Source organism: Mercenaria mercenaria, chromosome 7, assembly GCF_021730395.1.
Source record: "Mercenaria mercenaria strain notata chromosome 7, MADL_Memer_1, whole genome shotgun sequence".
NCBI classification, from domain to species: Eukaryota; Metazoa; Mollusca; class Bivalvia; order Venerida; family Veneridae; genus Mercenaria; species Mercenaria mercenaria.
In genome coordinates, this window is record NC_069367.1 from 8,492,860 (window position 1) to 8,516,665 (window position 23,806).

Sequence of the window (23,806 nt, forward strand, 5' to 3'; positions counted from 1 at the left end):
ATAATTTTTGCGATGCGATTTATATTCTGATGCACTGAGTATTTTAGCAAGCCTCACTCGGGGCGTTGAATTCTTCATGTGAGGAAGCCATCCAGCTGGCTTACGGAAGGTCGGTGGTTCTACCCAGGTGCCTGCTCGTGATGAAATAATGCACGGAGGGGCACCTGGGGTCTTCCTCCACCATTAAAGCTGGAAAGTCGCCATATGACCTAAATTGTGTCGGTGCGACGTTAAACCCAACCAAAAAAAAAAAAACAAAAACAAAACAAAAAAACTTTGTGCTTATTAAAACATACATAGTGTAACAGTCTATTGCCGTTTCATTTAGATGCTTTTCGAAGGGTATGACTAGATACTGGAAAAGGCTCTTCCTTGTTATTTAATCAAAATGGGCCTAACTTGAACTGAAAGGGCCTGGCATATGTTTATTATAAGAAATTCTAACACGACCAGCAAATAACCTACATACATGTAGAGCAAAATCTATCTCGAGTTATTCTGCAATAAACCACTCGCGTGCAATGACGTCATCCGATCCAGGTGCGTAGTATGGTCATAAAAAGTGGTTACCATTTCTTTGAACATTGTTGATATTAGTATGTCGTGTTAGAATCGAAATAATAAGTTCCCAAGTTTGATTTATCATAGAATATTCCGAGTTTTTCGTTATTACACGAAACAATATATCACTCAGACCCACGGCCTTCGTGATATATTCTTACGCATAAGAACTCAAAACTCTGGTTATTCTATAATAAACCACGTTTGGGAACTTATTATTTCTTCATTAAGGAATTATTTTTCACATTCCATTTTGTCATTTAAAAAGAAAATCAATTCTGAAAAATAAATATATATCTTTTTTATTTTTAAAAGAATTGTAGACAAAATACGACTCAGTGCACAAACTGCGTTAATCGGAAATGACCTAACATGATCAGAAAGGGTCTGCCATATGTTTTATATTGGAAATTATTGAATTATTTCTTCATAATTCGTTTTGTCATTAAAAAAGAAAATTAATTATGAAAATAAAAGTTTTGAATGAATTATAGGCAAACCACTAGTCAGTGCATAGAAAACGCTGATAGAAAGGGCCTAACCTCGTTGGAAAAGGCCAGCCATATGTTTGTGAAATGTGAAATAATAATTCCTTATAATTTCTAATAACAAACACAATGGCAGGCCCTTTCCGATCAAATACAACGGGAACGGGCTTTTTCCGGTATTTAGTCATCCTTTTTTTCGGGTTTATGTTTTTTAAGTTCCGTCGAATTATATTTATGATTTTATTTGCCATGACGTCATTAGTCTCGGCCATTTTTACGGAGGAAAACGTCTGAGTTTTACTAGATTGAAATAATTTAGTATATTTACAAGATGGGACGATCGCGGAGTAGAAGTCGATCTGCGAGTAGGGCAAGTAAATCTACATCGAAGCATCGCAGTAAACATAAAAAGCGCAGGACCAGATCTAGGTCAACGTCCCGCGACAAAAACCACAGACACAGTCGAGTTCGTTCACGATCGAGGGACAGAGAAAGGAAACGCAGGTGCGTTAGATCAAAACAGTTACATCAAGTGTTTGTTTCAGTTATAGAAAACTTAAATCTGATTCGATTATACAAATGATTAACCGTTTTAAAGTTTTGAAATCTTCTCGGCCCTAGTAAAATAACCACAGACAGGGATATATCGTCGCACCACATAATTTTACGCACACCTATTTCGACGCCATTTTTGTTTTTACCTCGTTCTCGATTAACTTGTGGTTTCCGATGGCGTAGTAACTCGGTGTAATGACAGAAAACATCATGGTTAATTTAACCGATAAAAAAGTTGGAAAGTTTAGGATATGAAGATATTTATCAATTTACATTTACCCAATACATGATTTTTAATGTTTCTACTAATGTAAATTTTCATCCATTTTAAAAACGTCCCTGTGGAAGCTTACATTAAAAAAGACACTGGAAATGTTGTTGTACGTCTGCAGCCGACTTTGGTGCTATCAAGGTCACATCACTGCCATGTGACATATGTAGTCGCACTATTTTATGCACTGTTTTGGAAGGTGTACGGATTATATATCGATGCGATCATTTCTACTCACTTCATTTTTTTTCTCTTGTCAAGTAGGCTGCGAACACTGGGTTGATCTAAAGTTTTGTATAAAACAAAATGTACCCAATTCCTCTGTAAACACTGCAGTCCAGAAAAATGAAAGAAAAAACAGGAGACAGTGTGTATTAAAAAAGCAGAGTGATTATTTATGTTCTTAGCCCCTTATGTTCATGAATGTTTAAATGTTTTCAGATTTATTTATATCATTTGGCCTTAATATTGATGATCTACTTGCATCTGCTTTTGTGTCAAGTTTTATTGCAGCGTCCATGACAGTTATGGTGTAGCACATTACTTACAGTGATTGCACAAATATTTAAGCCAATCAAAAGCTTCGTAACAAGTATCATGTAAGATGCGTCGAAATAGGTGTGTTAGAAAAAAATATGGCCGACCACACTAGTTGTTGTTTACCTTTTGATTTCTGGCAGTCATTTGTTTAGAATAAGATGTTATTGGTATGATTCAATGCATAAAAGGTTTGTGCACATGCAACATCTAATAGAGTCACGTATGTTACTGAATGAAAAAGCGCGGCCATGTTGCTTGTTATGTGCGTCGAAACTGGTGAGTCTGGGATAAATTAGGAAGTGTCTAGCCAATTGGGGAGGAACAGTCTTGGGGGTGAAACGTCTGACACCCAGGTTACCGGATGGCTAGACACTTCCTAATTTATATCTACAACAACTTTTTCACTGGATTTTCAAAATTAAAACAGTTTTTAAGTACTTTCAAATTTTCATATTTTAGTATTCAAATATTTTTTAATGAATAACTGTTTTAAATGACATCTTATTTCAAAAGCGGCAGCGTGATGTTCAAAACTTTAAGAAAAACAGTAGTTAAGCGTTCACTACTCCATTTTATTTTGAAATAATTACAGTGTACGAAATTCACGGTAGTCCGACAGCCCGTGGCTACCAAATTTCAGCTCGGGCTACCGATTTTCCACAGGTACAAGCCCAACTGGGCTACCGAATTTTCCTCATTTGTTTAAAAAAAACATGCTAATTAAACGAGTACTGCATCGTGATTTTCCAGACTGAGAAACGCTTATGGAATTATTGGTTTTTGCACTCTTACTTGTTGACAATCAAACACAGTGCCAAAGACGTAACCGCAGCTCTAATTGGCTGAATACAATCACCTCTAGCGTAACGGATAATTTGATTAGCTTTCACACTTCTCGCGAAAATCTCACAAGTACCTGCAGTAGGCGGAGCTTAAATTATGCTATCAGCGTGTGTGTAAATGTGTATTCAGCACTCGGTATTACATCTTACAAATTGTCAACAGTCCGAGTTGCAGTAATTGGCCAGTGCGGATCCTGAAAAATCGGGCATAACAGTTTATATTTCGTTTTGGCAAGGAGTGTCATGTGCGATGCTTTTGGACTCTGACGATGCTGATCTGGACTGGAGTATTTCGAGTTAAAATTTTTCAAAAACATGGCAAACATATACTGTATGTCTTTTTTATTACTTCAAACATGCATAGAGATGTTTTTAAAACAAGATGTTATATGGTGCAAAAATGGAAAATGGCTTGGAAAATTTTTAGTCTGGTAGCCCGAACGGGCTATTGGATTCAAATCTGAATTTCGTACACTGTAATTAAAGTAAAAATTAATGAATGAATTGCTTTTTTAAGCTTTCCATTCTTCAAAAAATATATATAAAATTATATATAATAATTAAAGTTTAGGCCGTTAGAAAAAAACATCACTTTTTGCAAAATAGCAAATGGACGTTCGGCGATCAATGTTTTATCATTTCTAAAAATAGAATATTAACGGATTTGTAAACAAACACGATCTCTTGCGTTTAATCGACTGAAAAATCAGATAAGTATTGATATTTTAAGTAAATAACACTTAAAACTATATAAAATCATTACTTATTCATTAAGAAATCAATTACTGGACGACTAGAAAATCCCCTGAGGATTTGCTAGCCGTCCGGTAACCGGACAACTAGAACGCAGGCTAGGCGTCCGGTTTCCGGATGGCTAGACACTTCCTATAAATTAACACTCAGACCCTATTAGCCATCTGGGCTCCTTAAAGGCAAATTCTAGGGCCCCAGCTATTATTAGCGGAAAAATATACTAACAGTGGTTTAGATCTACATACTTAATAATAAGTCTTGTAATTTGCATCCTGCCAAAATACATCAAAATCTTAAATTTAAATACAGAACAGTCAGAACACTCATCAAACTCACATTGAAAGAGGAAAGTTATAATCAACCAGTGCCTGCATGACATGTTCTAAAGTTTAGACTAAACATAGGACACAGCCTCTCAAACACAGACGCACTTACTTTAAAGTTTGAATGATTTTTGCAGCACTAGAGGATAAATTTTGGGTTGTTTATGGGCATTTTGATAGAGGCTGCACGCTTATGGTCATGGTATTTTGTTACATTGTCCAGTTACAGGACTTGCAACCCGTCACGAAATTATTACTCGACAACTTGTACAAAAAGAACAAACCATGTTGCGGTAGGTGTTCTAAGCAGCCACGGTCTGTTAACAGCCCATTTTTCATTAAAAGTCCTCATTGGCCTTTAGCTGTTTAGGTCTTTTCATAATCCTGATAATATTTCCTTTTGTCGCCGCGACTGGCCGTTCTAAGCTCTTTAACAGCCTTGAACAAACCTCTACTTTCTAGTGCTGTATTTCTATGGGCGCAACCATTGTTAGAGATGGAGTAAATGATCCGCGTATGCCTATTGGTTGTAGTATATATCGGTAATTTTAATTGGTCGATTTAAGTGATGTCGTGCATATTAATAAGTCAGTCTCGGAAAAACCCAGAATATTGACATAAGGAGAATCCAAAGCCATTCGCCAGCTGGGCGACTATCTTGGAAAATTGTCTCGACCAACTTCAAATCTGGTCACACTGGGCGAGTGTTAATTTATATCCCTGCACAGACTCTACTGAGGATAGAACCCCGGACCTCGTGATCTGAAGTCGGACACTAACCACGTCGCTATTGGAAGTGGCCTTTTATACATACAACCACTACAAAAATATTACTAAAAATGCTGATGGTATTAATAAAGGCAGTGGCTAGAGAACTGAAATAAGGCAGTGGCCAAAAAGTTTCAGAATGGCCCCATGTTTTCAGGGTAGATGGGCCATGGGCCCATTATGCTGAAAACCTTGGCAGAACTCTGCTTCTGATAGGCCGAGGATTAGTCAGACAGTTAAAAATAGCAGGAGAAAAATTGCCAAGGGTACATGTATGAAAACACCTTGTTTACGTAGACATTTAATAATTTTCATTTATCATCACAACATCAATTGATAAAATGTAAACTAAGCAGATGCAAGAATTTTGGACTTAAAACAGCCATTTTAGGGTATGAAAATATGTCTTTGTAGCAGGGCGTTCGGTTGACCTGAGGTCCCGGGTTTTGACCCGCGAAAATCGAGAAAAACTCATATTTGAAATGCATAAAATATGCCACGTGCGTCGGCTTGACTCACGGAAATTTACTTTGATGCGTCTCAAGTTTGAAAATTTCTGCCCCTTGTCAATCAAAATCCCAGTGAATTTCAATATCGTTCGCCGGCACAAGCGGAAAAATGGCAGTAGGCGGAGCGTCATATGTTAATTAGCTACTGACAGATGTCAGTCTCACCACACGCCGACTGACATGTGATCATCTCGCGGTTTGTATTTAGTTTGCCTTGTCATTATCAAAGGTGGTTATTGATCAATGTGTAAAAGTTATTTGATAAACAATGCAGCCTTAGATTATCGTGTTTGTACCACTTGTTAATTTATTTTGTGTGCTTGACACGATTACATGAGCCGGTCAGTCGTCACGGTCTATAGCAAATTTATTATTCTTGCCGAGGCCTTGTTTGGGCCAAAACAAATTAAATGCTTTAAATAAGCAGAAATTATACGTGGTATGATGAAAAAATGAAATTTGAAACAGTTATTTTTTCAAGAATTTTAAATGTTTACTTTCGTTTTTCGTATTTGTCACTCGTTTTCGCGACCGCCATTTTCTGACATTTTTATCATTTCTTACAAGATTTTTCTAGTACAATGTGAATAAAAAGTCTGCATTTAAGAAAAATATGATCACTGTTGCCAAAGCAGCTCTTATTTAGAAGAATTTGCTGAGAATAAAATCATGCAAAGCACCAAGCCCCACCCATTTTTAGGCAATGCGCAAAATAAGACTAAAATATGAATTGCTTAAGAAAATCTGTTATGACTATATATGTACTTGTTTTAGATAAAGTCTGTGGGAGTTGCATTAATAACAGTATACATGTAGCTTGAAGGCTGAAGAGTCAGTGACTTGAGTTTCAGAACATACCAAAAGCCCTGCTTTGTAGTGACTGTATTTAGGGAATAGTGTAATAGATAAGATTTTCATGACACTGACATATTAATAATTAATGCACTTGCCTTCTTAAAATGCATTTTTCTGTCACTATTAAACAACTCATCACGGTGCATGATTGAATGCAAAATCTTGTGTGATCAGTAAGCAAACAAAAAAGGCTGCAAATCAAGGCATGCAGCAATTATAAGGACCTGACAATATGTAATGTATATGAATATGTAATGTTTTGCAGACACATTTCATCTGAAATAATACTGGCATCAGCAATGTCATGTTTTAGTGAAAACATTAATGATTTTTCATATTAGAATTTCTGAAATTTCTTCATTTTCCAGACACCGTTCTTTGTCATCAAGCAGTTCTAGTAGTGATGATGATCTGATACTACGAGCAAAACGCAGGGAAGAAGAGGAGAAGAAACTAGAATTGGAGCGCCAAAGGCTGCAGTAAGATTCATTCTTCAGATTTCCAAGTAATCATTGAAAGACTGCAAAGTACATAATGAAAACATATTAGCAGTAACTAGGGATCTGGTAACTGGACCTCTAGACCCAGAATCTAGGGGTCCGTTCTTCAGTATGAAGACTGAGAATGGTTTTTACAGAGAGGAGACTATATTTTATTTTTAAAAACGGGAGATGATTTCATAGGTTTGCTGTCTATTTTTTCTCATCCTTCTAAATACATAGTAACTGACAGGCAACAGATGTATTTATAATTCTTTAAGAAAACTACGATCAACGCAAATTCGATAATAATAAATAGCAAGTTTTATGCCATAATCAGAAGCTTTATCAAATTTTTTGGGACTGATTAATTAATAAACTAATGTTTTCTTTAAATAGTATTTAAGATATATGGATTGTGCTCATGAATTGTCGAATTTGTTCTACTGCTTGAGTAAGTAACAGTTACTGTGACTACTGTAAATCACTGTTAAAATTCCATATTCAATATGCCTAGAGCCCGAGTGAGAGCTAATTATAGATAGAATATATATATAATTTACAAAAAAAAACATAACGGTAACTTTGCGACAACTAATCATACTTTTTACCATCAGTTATCTTATACATTTGTATTACTAATACAGTACATACTAATACATGTATAATGGTTACTGGACCCGTAACCACTTCCAAACATATTTGCTGACACACGTAGAGAAGTGTTAAAAATGGTGTTTTTGCCACTGACTCTTCCAAGGTGTTGCCACTCTGTGTTTCCCTTATTTTTTTGTTTCGTCCTTATCTATATGATTTGCTAAATGTGTGGGTGAATGTGTGTGTTGCAAATTGAAGAGGCTATATATATAGATGTTCTTGGGAAGTGGTGTTACCAGTTGGTTTTCTCTCCTTAATGCCTTATTTAAACAGAATAATAATTATTCCTGGAGAAATTTTTCAATATGGAATTCTTAAGTAGAGAAGTTGTGAAGAATGTTTTGGCTGTAACCTTGTAATTATAACTTTCAGAAAACAGAAGGAGCTTGAGGAGAAGTTGATTGAGGAAGAAGTAGCTCGCCGCGTTGAGGAACTTGTTGCCAAACGAGTTGCTGAGGAACTTGAAAAGCGCAAGGATGAGATTGAGGCAGAAGTGAAGAGACGTGTGGAAGAAGCGAAACAAATTATGGAGAAACAGATGTTACAGGAATTAGAGCAACAAAGAGCAGCAGAAATAGAGTCTCAGAAACGAAAGGAGGTACAGAGTCGTTCTGATTGGCAGTTTTACTGCAGTCCAGACATGGCTGTTTTTGCAGCTTTGTCCCTGGACTTTTTGTCTGTCATATAGGACCAGACAAAAGAAGAATTATTTTCTGTACTTTTACTTAACTGGTTGGCAAATGAAATCTTGGTGTAAAATAGGTTCCATGAGTTTTATTTAGATCTGATTTAAATTCAGTAAAGTAAAGTCAGTGTTGACATGTATGCGAAATGCCATTTTCAAGTAGCAGTGACTAAACAAAAAAACACTTTGATAGTAGTTTCTGCATATTTTTTTTTTCTTTCTTTATAATCATGCTTATAGACGTTTTCATTTGCCAATCATCTAAGCTTTAAGAGGGAGACTTAAAATTGAAATTTGGGGTATAGGGTGGGGGTTCAAAATTTGTTTCCATGCATTTATTGTTAGGCTTGGATAGGTCTGTGTCCACTCACTTAGCTCAGAAGGAAGAGCGCAGATCGTGGGGTTGTGAGTTTGATCCACGGGCAAGGTGTAAATTGTACATGACAGTTGATAAAAGGCATTGTGCCTGCAGTTATTCGTCCCCCATCTTTGATAATAGTAGGGAAGTTGTGAGTTACTTGTCGAGAAAAGGTTAGTACTGATACAGAATGCAGGAACGCTGGTAAGGATAACTGAATCACTGTTGAAAAACTGCGATAACCCAAAACAAAAAAAAAGATAGGTCTACATTTCAAGGAGGGAATATTTCAGTTTAACAGCATGCAGATTTCAGGTGTTATACTACATGTCATTGCCATATTTTATTATGAATATCTACAGTTAAATATTTACAGGGCTGGCTGTGATCATTTTCAATGTTCTAGCAAAATCTCCACCAAGATATTGGAAACACACACTTGCTTCTTGGCAAAGCAGTGCTTTTCAAAGATGATTGATGTTGAATAAGTTTTTTGGCCTTTAGCTACGATTTATATTGGGAAATAACTTAAGAACAAATTAGCAAAGATACAGAATCAAAGAATAACACTGGTTTAGTTGAATTTTCTATTAAGGTAGGTAGGCTGGAAGCTTCACTTGTGTGGAAAAGTCTAGGAAGACCGGAAACTGTTATTAATCAACCAGAATTGGGAGGGTAGCTGTCAGACCATAGCATGATTATGGACTTTGCTTTTCAAATGTAATCGATCGCTATTTACATGTATTGGCTAAAAGGACTTCTAAAATACAGTCTGATACAAGCTGTAATGGCTCCAGTGCCCTTATCAAATAAGATGTTGAATATAAATTTGGGATCTTTTCATTTTTTTTTTCAGTATTAAAGATATATTCTGATGTTTGATGTATTTATTTAATGTTGTACTTCAGTTCGGTGTAATGACTGATTTAAATTAACCCCTCTTAAAGACTTCTTGTTAACCAATGAAATTCGGATAATAATATTATTTACTAAAGTAAAATGAGTGACATCTATTTATCGAACCGTAGCTTTATACTGAAATATAACCTTTAACAAGGCTGGTATGTTTTGCGTTAGCTGAGAAGAAATCGGCAGAATTGCATATTTTTCATCCCGTTTAAAATAAATTGTAATGCTCTTTTTTTTTGAGCATTTCAATACCAAATTTTATGCTTTTTCGTAAAACATTTTTCTTAATAATAGATGCTCTCATTTCACTTTGTAAATATTATTGGATCGAAAGCCTGTGTATTTGAAAACAAATTGTAAACGTAGTCATTTCCCTTTATTTTGTAATGTGCAAATATAATTTAAAATAAAAACAGACTTTATAAAACTGTGTCCAGCAAGCTAAAACTTCTGCTTGGTTTTGGGTTTTTATTGTAGAGATATAAACAATAATACAAAAACAATAACACTGCTAATTGAATGTTTTGTTTTCACCACATAAGTGCACCCGAAAATTTGTCTAAATTTCCCGAACTTGTAAGTACATTCTTTCTGTAACTTGTGGCTTATATACACCATTTTTTTATGTGTACACTATTGGAATAAAAAATTGGGCACAGGTCCTTTTGACATAATATTTACAAAATAAACCTAGAGTTTAAGTAATGTTATAATTTTCAATAAATTTTTAGATTACTAAAAACTAATTCTGAGTTCGATACGGTGCTATTAAAATTCACGGAGTTCTTAAGGTAGTTCTGTATGTTTGACAAACAGGAAGTTATGGCGTAACATTACTTAAATGCATAAAATAGAATAAAGCCTGGACTGGGTATACGGAAATAAAAGTTAACTTAATGTCAACCTTCGAGTAGGCAATGTTGCTACCAGTAAATTTTTAAAAATACTATATGATATTTAAATGTTTTGACACATCAGATAAGCCCAAACAATGTCCTAAAGCCTGAAATATGCAGACCTTTTTAATCACTGGAAAATAGTTAAAAAGAACTAGCAAACAGACATACGTATTTTATATCAAAAATTTGCTTATTGACAACTTGTAAGAAGTTTCATTGAAATTACATCATAGAAAAATTATATCAATTTGCGAAAGTTTTTATTTTCTCATTGGCTACCTGAAAAGTTCTGTGAGGTTCAATGTTAAAAGTCGTTCTAAATCAGGCACATGACCCCACATTTTTTATTTGCCAAATTTTCTTAGTATATTCTGAAGTTTTAAAAATCAGTGTCGAATCAAATTCTACATGTAGAAAAAAAATTGATTGGGACAAACAGAACTACCTTAACATGACCAGAGAAATTTATATCTTGATACCATCAAAAATTGTGCAAATAATTTGCAAATTGACAAGTCTAAAAATAACCCAAATTGATCAGATTTCATGTGAATTATTCTGGTCTTTGAAAAAAAAAACAAGAAAAAAGTGGACTGTGTAAATTTGAAAAATGATAACTTGTGCCTCATTTTGAGAACCTTGCTGGTACACTTTATACATGTCTTTTCTGTTTAGTTCTGTTCCTTAATTCTTCTTTCTTGCAGCGTAGTGGATTCCTTTTTGTGCAAAGAACAAAATAGGCAATTTTTCCATTTCTTTTAGGTTTTTGGAAAATGTGCCTGCAAGTATTCTTCATATCTTAAACAGTTTTAGTTAATTGTAACGCTAACTGATTTTTCCTACCCATTAAATTGTCCGGATTTAGCTCATTGTCGCATGCAGAATATTTATGAAGAAATTTCACGGAACAGATTGGCGATTCGAGGACTGTTTGTAGGTAAAGTACATTTGGGTAAAATAGCTTTTTCAGCCATGATGGGAAAGTAGTTCTAGGACGTCCATCCAGAAATGTTAAAAAACAATCTTGCAAAAAATATTGCAGTTTTGTTCATTTTTTTGGTTTGTGTTTTTGTTTGGATGGACAAACGTAAGTATAGATAACCAAGGAAAGTTTTCATTATGTAATAATGAAAGCTTTTATTTTTGATTTTTCAAGAGACATCGTAAATTAAGGAAAATCATTTCAGTAAAGAATTGTAAGATACGGTACATTAACAAGTCATATACGTAAAGACTTCCATTAAAAGGCTAAAATGAGAGTGTCAACCAAGTAAAGGTTGCTCCACATCTATTTGGTTCCGATGGCAAGATTTCGAGTTTTAACGATCTTCATAAATTTTTTACTTGTTTCATATGTTGTTTATAATAAAGGATAATGTTGCAGTCTATGAAATACACATTTTACACAGAGACAAAAAAAAGTGGTGATTCAAAAATTACTTTCAAATCTGTAAGGGTAATACATTTTTTAGGGCAAAATATTCAGACTGGTTCTCTGAAAAAATCATTACAGAAGCCAATCTCTGGGTGAATTGATAATTTCACAAGACTGTGCAGAAACCGTAAGTTTGACCCACAATAACTTCTGTAAACCTATTTTTTAGGAGGAGGAAAGACAGAAACGGTTGGAGCTAGAGAGGATAATGTTGGAAAACAACAAGAAAATAGAAGAAGCTCAGCGAAAATTGGTAAGGTTTATTGTCTTGATGTGGATGAAATTGATAAGTATTTAGATCAGAGCTTTTGACACCTCTAAATTGTATTAATGGTGGATAATAGGAGGTAGTTTTGAAGCAAAAGAAGGTATATTTTCCCCTCAACTTTCTGAACTAAAATTCCCAAATGATTGCAAACTTTAAAGGATTTTCTTTGAATCCCCCACCACGAGTCATTGGGGTTGGTCTCCATCCTTCCATCTGTCCATAACACGAGCCGCTCTTTATCTCCTAAACCCCTTGAAGGATTTTCATGAAACTTGGGTCAAATGATCACCTCATCAAAAGGATGTGCAGAATTCACCAGTCAGCCATGTCGGCTCAAAGTTTAGGTCACAACTCAAGGTCAAAGGTTTTAGTCTTCTATTTCGTGTCTGCTCTGTATCTCCTAAACTTGAAGGAGTTTTATAAAACTTGGGTCAAATGATCACCGCATCAGGACAATGTGCAGAACTCATTAGTCACCCATGCCGGCTCAAGGTCAAGGGCACAACTTGGGGTCAAAGGTTTGAGCCTTCCATTTTGTGTCTGTATCTCCTAAACCCCTTAAAAGATTTTCATGAATCTTGGGTCATATAATCACCTTATCAAGAAAATGTGCAAACGGTCTAGGTCACAGCTCGGTGGTGGGGGGCTTCAATGGTTTGAACCTTCCATTTTGTGTCCACTCTGTATCTCCTAATCTTGAAGGATTCATATGAAACCTGGGTCAAATGATCACCTCATCAAGAAAATGTGCTGAACTTATGAGTCAGCCATGTTGGCTTATGGTCAAGGGTACAAATTAGAGTCAAATTTTTTAGCCTTCCATTTTGTGTCCACTCCATCTCCTAAACCCCTTTAAGGATTTTCATGAAACTTGGGTCAAATGATCACCTTATCAAGAACTCGTGAGTCAGCTGTGTTTATTCAAGTACAAGGTCACAACTCAAGGTCAAAGGTTTGAGCTCTGTATCTCCTAAACCCCTTGAAGGATTTTCATTAAACTTGGGGTCAAATGCTCACCTCATCAAGACAATGTGCAGAATTCATGAGTCAGCCATGTCAGTTCAAGGTCAAGGTCAAAGGTTTACCCTTTCACTATTCGTAACCTTGGCGGGGAATTAAGCTGTCTTTTAGACTGCCTTGTCAATTTAACAATAGTTTTACTGCCTTTTTAGCTCTTTTTTTTTTGAGAAAAAAAGATATTCTTGTCATCATTTGATCAGCTGCTTGGTTAAGTTTAATATTTAGATCAGCTTTTCTCCTAAACTATCAAAGCTTTTGCTTTCAAACTTGTAACACTTATTAACAATCAATAGCTGACTCTGTACAGCAAGAAACATAACTCCATCCTGCTTATTGCAAGAATTATGGCCCCTTGTGGACTTAGAAAATCAGATTTCTTGGTTCAGTTTTGTGTTTAGGTCAACTTTTCTCCTTAACAGTCAAAGCTATTGCTTAAAACTTGGAAAACGTATTCTCCATTAAATGCTGACTCTGCACAGCAAGTACAATAACTCTACATTGCTTTTTGCAAGATTTATGGCCCCTTTTGTACTTAGAAAATCAGATTTCTTGGTTAAGTTTTGTGTTGTTGTCATCTTTTCTCTTAAACTATCAAAGCTATTGCTTTAAAACTTGCAACACTTGTTAACAATCAATAGCTGACTCTGCACAGTAAGAAACATAACTCCATCCTGCTTATTGCAAGAATTATGGCCCCTTGTGGACTTAGAAAATTAGATTTCTTGGTTAAGTTTTGTGTTTATGTCAGCTTCTCTATTAAAGCTATGCAACACTCGTTCACTGTACAGCAAGAACCATATCTCCATCCTGCTTTTTAGCTCACCTGAACCAAAGGCTCATGGTGAGCTTTTGTGACCGCTCAATGTCCGTCGTGCGGCGTGCGGCCGTCAACAATTTATAAAAAAACTTCTTCTTGAAAACCACTGGGCAGAATTACACCAAACTTCACAGGAATGATCCTTGGGTGGCCCCCTTTCAAAATTATTCAAAGAATTGAATTCCATGCAGAACTCTGGTTGCCACGGCAACCGAAAGGAAAAACTTAAAAAAATCTTCTTGTCCAAAACCACAGGGCCTAGGGCTTTGATATCTGGTTTGTAGCATCATCTAGTGGTCCTCCACCAAAATTGTTCAAATTATCCCCCAAGGGTCAAATATGGCCCCGCCCCGGGGGTCACATGGTTTATAAAGACTTATATAGGGAAAACTTTGAAAATCTTCTTGTACAAAACCACGCGGCCTAGGACTTGGATATTTGGTATGTAGCATCATCTAGTGGTCCTCTACCATGATTGTTCAAAGTATCCCCCTGGGGTCAAATATGGCCCTGCCTCGGGGTCCCAAGTTTTACATAGACTTATATAGGGAAAAAAGTTGAAAAATCTTCTTCTCTGAAACCACAACACTTAGACCTTTGATATTTGATTTGTAGCATTGTTTTATGGTCTTCAACCAAAATTGTTCAAATTGTACCCCTGGGGTGAAAAGAGGCCCTGCCCTGGGGGTCCCAAGTTTTTTATATAGACTTACATAGGAATAAAGTTTAAAAATCTTCTTGTCTGAAACCATACGACCTAGGCTTTTGATATTTGGTATGATGCATTGTCTAGTAGTCCTCTACCAAAATTGTTCAAATTATCCCCTTGGGGTCAAATATGGCCCCGCCCCAGGGGTCACATGGTTTCTATAGACTTATATAGGGAAAACTTTTAAAACTCTTCTTGTACAAAACCACATGGCCTAGGGCTTTAATATTTGGTATGTAGCATCATCTAGTGGTCCTCTACCAAAATTGTTCAAATTATTCCCCTAGGGTCAAATATGGCCCGCCCCGGGGGTCCCAAGCTTTACATGGACTTATAAATGAAAAAAAGTTTAAAAATCTTCTTCTCTGAAATCACAACACTTAGACCTTTGATATTTGGTTTGTAGCATTGTCTTATGGTCCTTAACCAAAATTGTTCAAATTGTATCCCTGGGGTGAAAAGAGGCCCTGCCCGGGGGGTCCCAAGTTTTATATAGACTTACATAGGAAAAAACTTTAAAAATCTTCTTGTCTGAAACCATATGACCTAGGCTTTTGATATTTGGTATGATGCATTGTCTAGTAGTCCTCTACCAAAATTGTTCAAATTATGCCCCTGGGGTTTAAAGAGGCTCTGCCCTGGGGTCACTTAGTTATTATGTGAGTTGTATAGGAAAAAATACTTAAAAAATCATCTGATCCTATTTCCAAGACTGTTTAATTATAATTACCTGATGACCCCAAGTAATATGATGTCACTTGACTGTGACCTTGACCCACTGACCTACTTTCCTGTTTTTAGCTCACCTGAGCAATGCTCAGGTGAGTTTTTCTGATCGCTCGATGTCCGGCGTCTGTCGTCCGTCGTCTGTCGTCTGTCGTCTGTCGTCTGTCGTCTGTCAACATTTAGCTTGTGTATGCGATAGAGGCTGTATTTTTCAATTAATCTTCATGAATATTGGTCAGAATGATAATCTTGATAAAATCTAGGCCGAGTTCGAAAATGGGTCATCTCGGGTCAAAAACTAGGTCACTAGGTCAAATCAAAGAAAAACCTTGTGTATGCGATAGAGGCTGTATTTTTCATTTAATCTTCATGAATATTGGTCAGAATGATAACTTTGATGAAATCTAGGCCGAGTTCGAAAATGGGTCATCTCAGGTCAAAAACTAGGTCACTAGGTCAAATCAAAGAAAAACCTTGTGTATGCGATAGAGGCGGTATTTTTCAATTAATCTTCATGATTATTGGTCAGATTGATAACCTTGATGAAATCTAAGCCGAGTTCGAAAATGGGTCATCTCGGGTCAAAAACTAGGTCACTAGGTCAAATCAAAGAAAAACCTTGTGTATGCGATAGAGGCTGTATTTTTCAATTCTTCTTCATGAATGTTGGTCAGAATGATAACCTTGATGAAATCTAGGCCGAGTTCGAAAATGGGTTATCTCGGGTCAAAAACTAGGTCACTAGGTCAAATCAAAGAAAAACCTTGTGTATGCGATAGAGGCTGTATTTTTCAATTCTTCTTCATGAATTTTGGTCAGAATGATTGCCTTGATGAAATCTAGGCCGAGTTCGAAAATGGGTCATCTCGGGTCAAAAACTAGGTCACTAGGTCAAATCAAAGAAAAACCTTGTGTATGCGATAGAGGCAGTATTTTTCAATTGATCTTCATGAATTTTGGTCAGAATGATTACCTTGATGAAATCTAGGCCGAGTTCGAAAATGGGTCATCTGGGGTCAAAAACTAGGTCACTAGATCATATCACGTAAAAACCTTGTGTATGCGATAGAGGCTGTATTTTTCAATTGATCTTCATGAATTTTGGTCAGAATGATTATTTTGATAAAATTTAGATCAAGTTCGAAAATGGGTCATCTGGGGTCAAAAACTAGGTCACTAGGTCAAATCAAAGAAAAACCTTGTGTATGCAATAGAGGCTGTATTTTTCAACTGATCTTCATGAAATTTATCCAGAATGATTACCTTGATAAAATCTAGGCCGAGTTCGAAAATGGGTCATCTGGGGTCAAAAACTAGGTCACTAGGTCAAATCGAAGAAAAACCTTGTGTATGCAATAGAGGATTTTTTTTTCAATTGATCTTCATGAAATTTGGTCAGAGTGATTGCCTTGATGAAATCTAGGTCGATTTTGAATATTGGTTTTCTGAGGTCAAAAACTAGGTCACTAGGTCAAATTAAAGAAAAATCTTGTGTATGCGATAGAGACTGTTTTTTTCAATTGATTTTTATGAAATTTGGTCAGGTTGATTGCCTTAATGAAATCTAGGTCGATTTTGAATATGGGTCATCTGAGGTCAAAAACTAGGTCACTTGGTCAAATCAAAGAAAAAACTTCTGTATGTGATAGAGGCTGTATTTTTCAGTTGATCTTCATGAATTTTGTCAGAATGATTGCCTTGATAAAATCTAGGTCGAGTTTGAACATGGGTCATCTAGGGTCAAAAACTAGGTCATATCTAAGAAAATGCTTGTTTTATCGCAAGAGACCAATTTTTTGGTCCAATCTTAATGAAAATTGGTCAGAATATTTGTTTCCATGAAATCACTAGGTCAAACATGTTTTACACTGTTATGGAGTGTTTCTTAGGTGAGCGACCTAGGGCCATCTTGGCCCTCTTGTTTAAGATACAGCCTTGAAGTTTTGATGACATACACAGTTTTGCACACCAATTGTAAAACTGAATTTCATTGAACATGAATGTGACCTACTGACTTTCTTAATATTTTGTTATCAGTTTGACATTTGAAACATGTAGCTCATACTACTCAGGTGAGCGATCCAGGGTCATCATGACCCTCTTGTTGCAAGAATTATGGCCCCTTTTGGACTTGTAAGAAGGCCTGCAAATATGTACACTGCTTCTTCAAATATAGATACTCTGTATTTCTATTATGTATTGACGAAAAATTTAATAATGTATATCTTTGGTACTTTAGCTACCTTACAGGCATGCTGAAAGTCTTTTCAGCTCACGAAGTGCTCAAGGTGAGCTTTTGTGATCGCCCTGTGTCCGTCGTCAATTTGACTGTTAACACTCTAGAGGGCACAATTTTGACCCAATCTTAATGAAACTTGGTCAGAATGTTACCCTCAAAAAATCTTGGACGAATTCGATATTGAGTCATCTGGGATCAAAAACTAGGTCACCAGGTTATATCAAAGGAAAAGCTTGTTAACACTCTAGAGGTCACAATTTTGGCCGAATCTTAATGAAACTTGGTCAGAATGTTACCCTTAATAAAATCTTGGACGCTTTCAATATTGGGTCATCTAGGGTTAAAAACTAGGTCACCAGGTCAAATCAAAGGAAATGCTTGTTAACACTCTAGAGGTCACAATTTTGGCCCAATCTTTATGAAACTTGGTCAGAATGTTACCCTGAATAAAATCTTGGATGAGTTTGATATTGGGTTATCTGGGGTCAAAAGCTAGGTAACCAGGTCAGATCAAAGGAAAAGCTAGTTAACACTGTAGAGGCCACATTTATGACTCTATCTTCATGAAACTTAGAATGTTAATCTTGATGATCTTTAGGTCAAGTTTGAATCTGGGTCATGTGGGGTCAAAATCTAGGTCACCGGGTCAAATCAAAGAAAAAGTTAGTTAAACTTTAGAGGCCACATTTATGACCATATCTTAATGAAACTATCTTGATGATCTTTAGGTCAGTAGGTCAGGTGAACGATACAGGGCCTTCATGGCCCTCTTGTTTATTGTCTCAGTTGTCCAAAAACAAAATTATAATGAATAACTGCTCAGTCAAGAGGTTTCTGTTATGCAAGGCAGTTGATATAGGAATAACCAAATGCTGTAACGTCATTTAATTTTGTGGGCACGAAATTTCTTGGTTTTGGCCACACTGACTATTTCTAGGGGACATGAATTTTTGGGTTTCAAATTTTGACAATGAATTTAATGTCTGTGTCAATCTGTCTGTCTGTCAGTCACAAGTCTTGTCCGCACTCTAAGTCGAAACAGTTCTCATCTGATCTTCACTAAACTTGAACAAAATGTGTTTGACAATAAGTCAAGTTCAATAACTAGCCAAATTGGCCCAGGCACTTCAGAATTAAGGCCCTTGAATTAACAAAAATCACATGCCAGTATCGGCAATCTAAGTCATTGGTACTTGGTTGGCTCGGATACATAACTATTCAGATGATTTGGCAGTTGTGGGAGACATGCGCTTTTCTCAAAAGCAGCTCAAGCTAATGTTGTTTTCAGCTTATTCTGCCAAACAAATAATTTCTATATAAAACTAAAATACTTTTTTGTTACAGGCTGAGGAACAGCTGAAATTGGTAGAAGATCAGCGTAAAATGCTTGAAGAAAAGCAACAGCTAGAAGATAAAAGACGCCACGAAACAAAACGTGAACAGGAAGTTATTCTTAACAAGAAAAACGCGAGACCCAAATTGTCTTTTAGTATAGGCGGCAGATGATCAGTGTTGTGTTTATTTAGCTGGAATTAAAATTTATCAGTCCTGGATATGTGCAAAATTAATTAAGATTCCAGGTTGGTGAAAGAAGTGAATATTTAAAGAGTCAAGGTACTCCCGGCTCAAGTGTCTACAAATCAATAGGGCAGTATTACTTGTGTTGATAAATCTTGCTACATCAGTCTGGAATGTATGTGATGTAAAGTGCAAGCTGTGAAAGTCAGTTAGCAGTAAATGATAGTGAAGGTTTTTTTTTGATTGAGTTCCCATATATTCAGGTGAGCTGTGCTCTGAATCAACAGCGAAAATGTCGTGATGGATTTGTACATGTCTGCTTACTTCAACCGGTGGGGAAATGTGCTAGCCTTGGATGTGATGAATAGTCATGACATTTTTCAGTGAATCTCTACATACACCCGAAGCTATATGTATTCTGTCAAGGAAACTTGAGGTTGGGATTTAAATTGAAGTTGGAACTCGAGGTTTGGACAGTAACTTGAGGTTGGTTCAAGTCCTTGTAACACCTTGCTCAGGGGATAGGTTAAGGTAACATCGCTATAAGACCACTTTATCAGGGAGACATTTTCAATTGAAATGTTAATAACAATTTTTGCTTTTACTTTTTTCCTTCAGACCACAATTTTTTTTTGCATTGCTTTGAAATTGAAATATGTAAATTCAATAAGTTTGATGAATTAGTACAGAATTAATTATTAAAATGATATCTTTTCCCGGGTTTATGCCAGTAAAAACATGACAAAATTACACACAAACTAAATAAAGTTTGAAGGTAAGTATTTCGGTAAAGCATACTTCTTCCTTTTTTACGCCTGTCTAAGCCGCCAAAGTTCTGATTTAATTTACTGAGAAAGTAATGAATGATTTTGGTCGTTCTGTAGTTTCAATTTTGATATTGCCCAGAGTTGACATCCAGTAAACTGTCAGGTACATAAGTACATAAACATTACCCTTATACAATCTTATCTTACAATTTAATTGTTAATGTTTTGTTAAAATCTGTCAATGAAATTTATGTATTTTCATTTATATGTTTTAAACTGTGCTACTTTTTTATGAGACTGTATGCGATAACAGTTGAGTGTATGTTTGATCATGATTTTGAGTAATAGATTTATTTGTTCCATATATATAGATTACTTTCGGTGCTCCAGATATGCAGTTGATAACTTAAGTTGTCGGTCTAAATTGTTTTCATTGACGGACGTAAAAGTTTTTAACCCTTACCCTGCTGAATTTTCTATTATGAACTTAACGATCTTTCAATTTGGACATCACCATTAACTATTAATAGGGGTGCTTCCAAAAAAATTTACTGACTGAATGGCAAACCGTACAGATCTTGATCAGACTGCATGGATATACAGGCTGAACATGATCTACTCTGTTTGCAAAGACAGAATCAGTGGGGTCTGGCATGATAAGGGTTAACTTGCACGTTAGTTTTCAGCCGAGAAAGTAAATTTCAAAATTGCTAAAATTTACAAGAATGCATTTATTTTGATACATGGAATTTTAGAATTGTCTTTGGAAGGGAGAATAGATTTTTATTTCGGTATTTGTACATAAAGTTTAGAAATCTGGAGTGTTGAGTCTATAAATATACTTTCAGATACATTTGTTTGGAGTGGTAAGTATGTAAGGAAAATGAGCAAAGAAGCAGTAAATCGTGTATGATTGTCAAATTATTTAACATGTTCGGATAGTTTGTTTACTAACATGGGCAGGACAATGAAATTGTTTCCCAGTTTTAAAAGATTTTTAGCTCGACTATTCATAGAATAGTAGAGCTATTGGACTCGCCCATGCGTCGGCGTCCGCGTCCGCGTCCGCGTCCCGATTTGGTTAAGTTTTTGTATGTAAGCTGGTATCTCAGCAACCACTTGTGGGAATGGATTGAAACTTCACACACTTATTCACTGTGATAAACTGACTTACATTGCACAGGTTCCATAACTCTGTTTTGCTTTTTTACAAAATTATGCCCCTTTTTTAACTTAGAAATTTTTGGTTAAGGTTTTGTATGTAAGCTGGTATCTCAGTAACCACTTGTGGGAATGGATTGAAACTTCACACACTTATTTACTGTGATAAACTGACTTACATTGCACAGGTTCCATAATTTTATTTTGCTTTTTTACAAATTATGCCCCTTTTTCGACTTAGAATTTTTTGGTTAAGTTTTGTATGTAAGCTGGTATCTCAGTACTCACTAATGGGAATGGATTGAAACTTCACACACTTGTTCACTGTCATGATCTGACATGCACAAAGCAGGTCCCATAACTTTATTTTGCTTTTTTACAAAATTATGCCCCTTTTTCAACATAGAAATTTTTGGTTAAGTTTTTGTATGTAAGCTGGTATCTCAGTATCCACTAATGGGAAAGGATTGAAACTTCACACACTAGTTCACTGTCATGATATGACATGCAGTGCAAAGGATCAATAACTCAACTTTGCTTTTTACAAAATTATGCCTCTTTTTCAACTTAGGAGTTTTTGGGTTAAATTCTTATATGTAAGCTGGTATCTCAGTACCCACTAATGGGAATGGATTGAAACTTCATACACTTGTCCACTGTCATGAGCTGATAAGCACTTTGCAGGTTCCATAACCCTATTTTACTTTTTTACTAAATTATGCCCCTTTTTCGACTTTCTTATTCATTCAAGCGACAAGGCTGTTAAATAGTCGAGCGTTGCTGTCCTCCGACAGCTCTTGTTTTTTGTGTCAGAAATTTAGTTTTTTAAAAAAACAAGGGTTGAGTGTGAATTGTCAGTGATTGAGAGGTCTTTTGTGTAGATTAAAAGCTTTCATCCATTCATACTGAATTTTTTGACAGACTATTGTGCATATGCCATTCACTAGTTGTTGATAAACAAATATTGTTACTGTTACTAAAAAAAAAAATAGGAAAGGAAATAAAAAAAATTTAACAGCAAAAGAGTGGTTGATTTTTTTTTCACAGATGGTATTTCCTAACATTTATGATTAGACAGTGTCTGTGTTTGAAAAAAAAAGTTTAATTTAAAAGATATCAGTTTTACATTTTTAAACTGGATGTATATTATTTTTTCTGACATTATTCCAGTTAATTGATATCAAACAATGACAATGAGGTATTTCCAACACCTTAGTGTTCTACACAAATAGTTGCGGGAGAAAAAAAGAGAACATATTTTGATTTAAAACATTGAACATTTGCAGCGAGTTTGCTAGAAGGCCATTATTCATAAAATAATTTGAAGTTGTGAGAGAATCAAAACATTTATATTCCCATAGAGATACAAAATATTCTAGGACGTTAATAATGAATGAATGTTTTTGTTTTCTGTGTGGTATAAATAAAAGATATGATATTGGGCTCTATACAAAGATATTTAGAAATCGGCTATTTATGATATTTATTCATATATGTATTAGAGAATTCTTTATAAACCTCGTTTCAAACATTCACAAGCCATATTAATTGCTGATAAACAATGTTCATTGCATACAAATGATGACATTTTGTACATGGTCTTGCATGTATTTTTTGACTATTTATATATGCCCATACCATGTTTATGATTGCATAGATTTGTGTTGAAACTTTGTATGTTAGACAATTTTGTTCTCGTGTATTAATTATATGATTTCTCCTATGAATTATTATAGACAAGACATTTTGTGTTCATGTATATGTGATCACTGGTTATATTGTTTGTATTTTATGAATGAATAAATCCATCTTCATTTTTAAAAAAAAAAGTCTATTTTTATTTTGTTCTCCATACCATTGTAAGAATATACATGTAGGGTGTTGCTATGAGTTTTTTTGCAGTCATGCTGTGGGTTCAAGTCTAATTTAGGTAGTATACATTTTTATTATATACCTATATAAATTCTGTAAAAAATCGGCTTGTATTTCACAATGAAATATGAACAGACAGACAAAAATCCCTTATTGTACCTTTAAAATTCCGTATTGTACCTTCCGTATTGTATGCTGCCGGACTATTTTCATTAATATGCATGATCCGACACATTTTTATAAATAGCGCACATAAAAACTTCACTAAGTTCCATTTAATATCGATAAAAATTGAAGATTTCGTTCAAGAACTAAACAAGAATCAAACTGGTAAAGGTATATAATAAAAGGGTCATTATAACAGTAGCTAGATCTGGGACTTTGTATTCGGCTCTCGTGGATTTTGCAAGGTCGGATCACACTCGGCGCTTGCACGCCTCGTGAGATCCGATCTGGCAAAATCCACTCGAGCCGAATACTGCATCACAGATCAAGCTACTGTTACAATAACCCTATTGTATTTTCCTGTGAGGAGGCCACCCAATTAAACTTTCTTATCTTTATTTTCCAACTTAGATTTACGTCAAGCAAACAACATAAGCATCATTTTTGTTATACAGTGAATCATGGCAGCATATCATATTAACCTCTACCGCGCTAAATTTCTGAGTGGACTGGTCCATCGTTCAGATTGGGCAGTACCATTTATTATTTGGAGGATAGCAAACAGTGCATACCATGATCAGCCTCCACAGTCTGTACTGGTCGCAAAGGCAGAATCACGACGACAGACTAAAGGATAACAAACTGCAGTTTAATGGA

General features: G+C 35.5%; 1 protein-coding gene across 1 annotated transcript; it reads left to right on the forward strand.

The window, feature by feature from the left end:
- Positions 1 to 1,296: 1,296 nt before the first annotated feature.
- Positions 1,297 to 22,941, forward strand: LOC123555004 (arginine and glutamate-rich protein 1-like). The gene is made up of 5 exons (XM_045345508.2): positions 1,297 to 1,553; positions 6,834 to 6,944; positions 7,974 to 8,199; positions 12,057 to 12,140; positions 19,011 to 22,941. The coding sequence occupies exons 1-5, from the start codon at positions 1,381 to 1,383 to the stop codon at positions 19,170 to 19,172; spliced, it is 756 nt and encodes a 251-aa protein (XP_045201443.2). The 5' UTR covers positions 1,297 to 1,380; the 3' UTR covers positions 19,173 to 22,941.
- The last annotated feature ends 865 nt before the right edge of the window (positions 22,942 to 23,806 follow it).

Bases quoted from the DNA above. Each gene is read 5' to 3' on its own strand.
- LOC123555004 (XM_045345508.2), top strand. From the start codon at position 1,381: ATGGGACGATCGCGGAGTAGAAGTCGATCTGCGAGTAGGGCAAGTAAA. The intron at 8,200-12,056 runs GTACAGAGTCGT...CCTATTTTTTAG, and splicing joins AGTCTCAGAAACGAAAGGAG to GAGGAGGAAAGACAGAAACG. The intron at 12,141-19,010 runs GTAAGGTTTATT...TTTTTGTTACAG, and splicing joins AAGAAGCTCAGCGAAAATTG to GCTGAGGAACAGCTGAAATT.